This window comes from Sinocyclocheilus anshuiensis, unplaced genomic scaffold, assembly GCF_001515605.1.
Source record: "Sinocyclocheilus anshuiensis isolate Anshui unplaced genomic scaffold, SAMN03320099.WGS_v1.1 scaffold2751, whole genome shotgun sequence".
Lineage (NCBI taxonomy): Eukaryota > Metazoa > Chordata > Actinopteri > Cypriniformes > Cyprinidae > Sinocyclocheilus > Sinocyclocheilus anshuiensis.
Window position 1 is genome coordinate 118,974 of NW_015541086.1, and position 6,692 is coordinate 125,665.

The 6,692-nt window shown below is 35.3% G+C and overlaps 1 protein-coding gene across 2 annotated transcripts in view; it reads left to right on the forward strand.

The window, feature by feature from the left end:
* The first annotated feature begins 1,237 nt into the window (after positions 1-1,237).
* LOC107690715 (rabenosyn-5-like) overlaps positions 1,238-6,692 on the forward strand; it is a 23,289-nt gene continuing 17,834 nt past the window's right edge. The window contains exons 1-2 of one of the 2 annotated variants that reach the window (XM_016489122.1): positions 1,238-1,378; positions 2,514-2,770. In XM_016489122.1, the coding sequence (XP_016344608.1) occupies positions 2,608-2,770 (163 nt within the window). In that variant the 5' untranslated portion in view covers positions 1,238-1,378; positions 2,514-2,607. Of the gene's footprint in view, positions 1,379-2,513; positions 2,771-3,498; positions 3,640-4,822; positions 5,080-6,692 lie in introns of those variants that run through there. The other variant, XM_016489121.1, reaches the window with a different exon arrangement.

The window sequence follows — 6,692 nt, forward strand, 5'->3', positions numbered from 1 at the left end:
TGTGGTTGCCGCAAGCCCGCTGGACGCTCCTTCGTCGAATCCGCCGGCCGCGCCGTTCTCAAGCCCGCCCGCCTCCGCTCACTCAAGGCCGCTGTGTGTGATGCTGTTTTGTTGTGAAAGCGAAACTATTTTGTTTGGTCTTCCAAAAGAGGACACGACTAGAAATCAGTGGTTAAGGGCTGTGATATACTTGCAGAGGTTTGAATTGGTGCCTTTTGTAGTGAACAAATGTGGGTACTTTGTATAAACGTTTGAGCACTCTAGCTCAAAAATTCAGCGAGTTACAGATGTTGAAACAAAAAGTGTTACAACCATACCCGGTCTCCCCCTATATAATCTGTTACCTCAACAACATCCACAAAACATCTTTAAAATGTTGCAGATAAAATGTTCTAGCTTTGTTAATACGTCACATTACAAGAACGTTTTATAAAAACATTACACAATCTCAAGTCTCAGTGATGTTCCTATAACGTTCTCCTAATGTGGCTGAGAGAATGTTCTTCCTTCGTTATCTTGAAACATTGTAACAATGTTTTATTGATAACATTATATAATCTGTTACCTCAACAACATCCTCAAAATGTTGCAGGTCAAATGTTCTAGATTTGTTTACACTTAACGTTTTAGGAACATTATCTGAAATTAAAAACATTCTTAAAACATTTTTGAACATTACATTCAAACGTTTTCTCTAAACCATCAACCAAACCTGTACGGAATGTTAGCCAAAGTTATGAGAACATTCCCTGCTAGCTGGGTAAGCTTACCAATCTCTGTTTGTTCACTTTATTTTAATGCATTGTTTTTTCCTTTGTCTTTTTCTGTGCGGCACCCCTTTCCCTCCTCTATTCATTTGTGATTGTGTTTGTGACAATAAAGGGTGAGCTGCTGAAAAAAAAAAAAAAAAAAAACGGCTAAAACCAGCTTAAGCTGGTTGGCTGATCTTAGCTGGTTTAAGCTGGAAGTATGGTTTTAGCTGGTCTCCCAGCCTGGCCAGCTGAAGAAGTGGATAAAACACCTCTAAAACCAGCCTGCAAAATAGCTCAAAAAGTCAAAGGTTAAAACGTGTTTTTTTTTTCATTAGTTTTGTGCAAATACGCTTTTGATTATTTATAACATTTTGTTAATTACAATTTTCAGAGAGAGAGAGAGAGAGAAGAAGAAGAAGAAATTCAACAAGACGCTCATACAGTAATAGGGGACTTTTATTTTGACACGATGATGTGACGTGCTCCTGTGACCACGCCTAGCAAACCGAGCCACACGATCGTCTGATTGATCAGCGCTTTGCCGTTCATTTAAAGCGCGTTTATTCTCGATAGTTCTAAGCATTCGCTTTTAAGAGGCTTTTAAGAGCTTGTCGCTGGGGAAAAAGGTAGATAAACGTATTCCTTTCTCATGTCAGTGTGATTTAGGTTCAGTAGAGGACATTTGTTTATTTGATTAATTCTTTCAGGTTAACGCACAATTAAAAAATAAAAAAAAGAAAAAAAAGAATATATTATTTAGTATCTATTTTAACACTAACATTGTCCAGCCTCTATAAAATCCAGTGCTTTTGAATAGCATCACTCGTTATGATGTTCACAGGTGCCTAGAACTCGACTTTAAAATGTTCAATTTGTATAAAAATACATATATACATAAAAACTCTTCTATAACATTAAACTATCAGTATTTCTTTTAACACCAAAAGACAATAAATAAATAAACAAACTGCTGATCCAAGCAGAAGACACATATTTGTAATTATAAACAAAGGTGTTAGTAGTAGAACGCACTTCTAGATTTAAACAGGAGGCGAAATATACCTTCAGGGCTGTGCGATGGGACTTATGAGTTTTGTTATTACTAACGCTTTACAATAAAGTTTTTTACATAAACATTTGATTAAGTACCATGAATTAGCGAATATCTTTTTTACACGTTTGTCCATCTTGGTTAATGTTAAATTATAAATAATTAATACTCATGTCCATTGTTAGTTAATGCCTATTTATAACAAGAGTAATAATATAGATCATATGCTACTTTATTGTATTATTAAAAATGAATTGGACCAATTATGTTTGCTATATTAATATTAATGTGCATCTGATAGACAGATAAACTGTACATTCTTATTTCAGGGTTATTGGTTATGTTATGATTATTTTAACAAACAGTTTGCTTCGTACATTAAGTTTAACAGCATCAAGTTAAAGAGGGTAAACTTTATAATTCAACTGAACTGTGCAAGTCCATAACATAATTAATAATCAAGCCTTATCTAAGGGGAAGTGCGGAATTAAGATCTAGACATTCATTGTAACAAAGTATTTAATATGCAGGCAAGTGTGTCTGTTTTTATAAAAGTGTCCCTTTTTATGGAAATACCATAATCTTTTAACACGAATGATATAACAGGATATGTTACGAATATTTAAAATGATATAAATGTGTTTTATTTTAAGAAGTCACATGATTGGTTATGTAATGTTAATGTATTTTTGCATGTATGATTGTTTGAGTGATGGAGAGGGTCTGGCATGGCCGGTGCTGTCACACAGGTGCCTCATAAACTGAGAAGCATTGGATCCAGCCTCTCACACCCAAACCCACCTTATGGCCTCCATCTACCCGCCCTCATTAGAGGACTCAGCTGAGGTGAAGGAGGGCTTCCTGTGCCCTCTCTGTTTGAAGGACCTCCAGTCGTTCTACCAGCTACAAGGCCACTATGAAGAGGAACACTCCGGTGACAACCGGCACGTTGGTGGTCAGCTGAAAAGTAAGCTGGAATAGTCTCTTAAGTCTTAAGATTGATGTCATTTCTCACAGTCCATTACTCAGGGGAATAAACAAGAATAGTCTGCTTTGTCACAGTGCTAAACGTATTACAAGCTGTGTTCCATTCGATCGTAAGTGCCATATGAAGTGGACGTCACAGTTTATTCTCCCATCTTACGTGAGATTCCAGTCCGAAAGGAGTGTACATGTTCAGTTTACCCACCAGTCATTGTGCACTACCCCAGTACTGCAAGAAGTCTGACTAAAATAAACTCAGTCAAAATTAATTGAAGCTTCTTTTATTGAGTACACTTAGTCCCAGGTGTGATTTGTATGCAGTTGTTCATGGGTATAAAGTGCACGAGATGTGTCTGTTACCATGTAACTATCATGAGTACGGTTAAATTAGATGTAACTGTATTAAGCTGGTTGGCTGATCTTAGCTGGTTTAAGCTGGAAGTATGGTTTTAGCTGGTCTCCCAGCCTGGCCAGCTGAAGAAGTGGATAAAACACCTCTAAAACCAGCCTGCAAAATAGCTCAAAAAGTCAAAGGTTAAAACGTGTTTTTTTTTTCATTAGTTTTGTGCAAATACGCTTTTGATTATTTATAACATTTTGTTAATTACAATTTTCAGAGAGAGAGAGAGAGAGAAGAAGAAGAAGAAATTCAACAAGACGCTCATACAGTAATAGGGGACTTTTATTTTGACACGATGATGTGACGTGCTCCTGTGACCACGCCTAGCAAACCGAGCCACACGATCGTCTGATTGATCAGCGCTTTGCCGTTCATTTAAAGCGCGTTTATTCTCGATAGTTCTAAGCATTCGCTTTTAAGAGGCTTTTAAGAGCTTGTCGCTGGGGAAAAAGGTAGATAAACGTATTCCTTTCTCATGTCAGTGTGATTTAGGTTAGGCCTGCTGACAAACTAACAGACAGGCAAGCATGTTTACAGTAGAGGACAGACTGCACATTTGTTTATTTGATTAATTCTTTCAGGTTAACGCACAATTAAAAAATAAAAAAAAGAATAATATCTATTTATTATTTAGTATCTATTTTAACACTAACATTGTCCAGCCTCTATAAAATCCAGTGCTTTTGAATAGCATCACTCGTTATGATGTTCACAGGTGCCTAGAACTCGACTTTAAAATGTTCAATTTGTATAAAAATACATATATACATAAAAACTCTTCTATAACATTAAACTATCAGTATTTCTTTTAACACCAAAAGACAATAAATAAATAAACAAACTGCTGATCCAAGCAGAAGACACATATTTGTAATTATAAACAAAGGTGTTAGTAGTAGAACGCACTTCTAGATTTAAACAGGAGGCGAAATATACCTTCAGGGCTGTGCGATGGGACTTATGAGTTTTGTTATTACTAACGCTTTACAATAAAGTTTTTTACATAAACATTTGATTAAGTACCATGAATTAGCGAATATCTTTTTTACACGTTTGTCCATCTTGGTTAATGTTAAATTATAAATAATTAATACTCATGTCCATTGTTAGTTAATGCCTATTTATAACAAGAGTAATAATATAGATCATATGCTACTTTATTGTATTATTAAAAATGAATTGGACCAATTATGTTTGCTATATTAATATTAATGTGCATCTGATAGACAGATAAACTGTACATTCTTATTTCAGGGTTATTGGTTATGTTATGATTATTTTAACAAACAGTTTGCTTCGTACATTAAGTTTAACAGCATCAAGTTAAAGAGGGTAAACTTTATAATTCAACTGAACTGTGCAAGTCCATAACATAATTAATAATCAAGCCTTATCTAAGGGGAAGTGCGGAATTAAGATCTAGACATTCATTGTAACAAAGTATTTAATATGCAGGCAAGTGTGTCTGTTTTTATAAAAGTGTCCCTTTTTATGGAAATACCATAATCTTTTAACACGAATGATATAACAGGATATGTTACGAATATTTAAAATGATATAAATGTGTTTTATTTTAAGAAGTCACATGATTGGTTATGTAATGTTAATGTATTTTTGCATGTATGATTGTTTGAGTGATGGAGAGGGTCTGGCATGGCCGGTGCTGTCACACAGGTGCCTCATAAACTGAGAAGCATTGGATCCAGCCTCTCACACCCAAACCCACCTTATGGCCTCCATCTACCCGCCCTCATTAGAGGACTCGGCTGAGGTGAAGGAGGGCTTCCTGTGCCCTCTCTGTTTGAAGGACCTCCAGTCGTTCTACCAGCTACAAGGCCACTATGAAGAGGAACACTCCGGTGACAACCGGCACGTTGGTGGTCAGCTGAAAAGTAAGCTGGAATAGTCTCTTAAGTCTTAAGATTGATGTCATTTCTCACAGTCCATTACTCAGGGGAATAAACAAGAATAGTCTGCTTTGTCACAGTGCTAAACGTATTACAAGCTGTGTTCCATTCGATCGTAAGTGCCATATGAAGTGGACGTCACAGTTTATTCTCCCATCTTACGTGAGATTCCAGTCCGAAAGGAGTGTACATGTTCAGTTTACCCACCAGTCATTGTGCACTACCCCAGTACTGCAAGAAGTCTGACTAAAATAAACTCAGTCAAAATTAATTGAAGCTTCTTTTATTGAGTACACTTAGTCCCAGGTGTGATTTGTATGCAGTTGTTCATGGGTATAAAGTGCACGAGATGTGTCTGTTACCATGTAACTATCATGAGTACGGTTAAATTAGATGTAACTGTATATAATAATAATAATAATAATAATAACTGTTAAATGCACATGGATGTATTATACGCTAGAAGACTTTTCAGAAGTCTCTTCTGCTCACCGAGGTTGTCTTTATTTGATCCAAAATACAGCAAGAATGATAATATTGAGAAATATTTTTTGAATTCAAAACAACTGTTTTCTGTTTGAATGGATTTTTAAAATGTGATTTATTGTTCATGTGATCAAAGCTGTATTTTCAGCATCATTACTCCAGTCTTCAGTGTCACATGATCCTTCAGAAATCATTCTGATATGCTGATTTGCTGCTTATGCTTATTGTTATTGTCATTGTTGCAAACAGTTGTGTACAGTTTTTCAGGATTCTTTGATGAATAGAAAGTTCAAACGAACAGCATTTATTTTAGCATACCCAATTATATTCATTTAATAATTTCAAAGAAGTTAAACCTAACATTACTTTTGGAGATTTGTCGTGAAGATCTTTGACCACAAGTGTTGTCAAATGTGTTTAGTAGACATAAACTGTTTCGCTCATTCACGCAGGGACACACGATAAACAGGCTTAATGGCGACTGACTGGCTGTTTTATTTCTGCTGTGTGATAGACTGTTAGATCAGTCCATATTGAGGAAAACTGTCCAGAGCTTATCATATTTATCTACATACATTTTATTGCGATCTTATCGCCCAGCTCTAGATACAGGATGTTTTAATAAAACACAGGACAAATAATTTAATATTGTTATCCTCAGTGTTGGGGATAATGCATTACAAGTGATGCGAGTTACGTAATCAGATTACTTTTTTCAAGTAACTAGTAAAGTAACGCATTACTTTTTAATTTACAAGAAAATATCTGAGTTACTTTTTCAAATAAGTAACGCCAGTTACTTTTTTTCCCCATTTATTGATTGAAAGCTCTCCTGTCCCCTTGTTGAGAGAAATCGGGAGTAAGATGTTACTACTTTAGTTCTATGTGAACATGCATTAATTCATCTCACAAAACAAAAAAAAATCAGATTTAGTTTTCCTCAAAATGAATAAAAACAGTTAAAAGCAACTCAGAATATGACTCAAAGCTGCACTGATTAAATATGTTCAATAATACAAATATCCTTTATGTATTTAATCCCATTTTATTAACTAATTTGCTGCTGACCTTCAGTGATCCAATTCAACCATACTAATAAGCAAAAATTACTC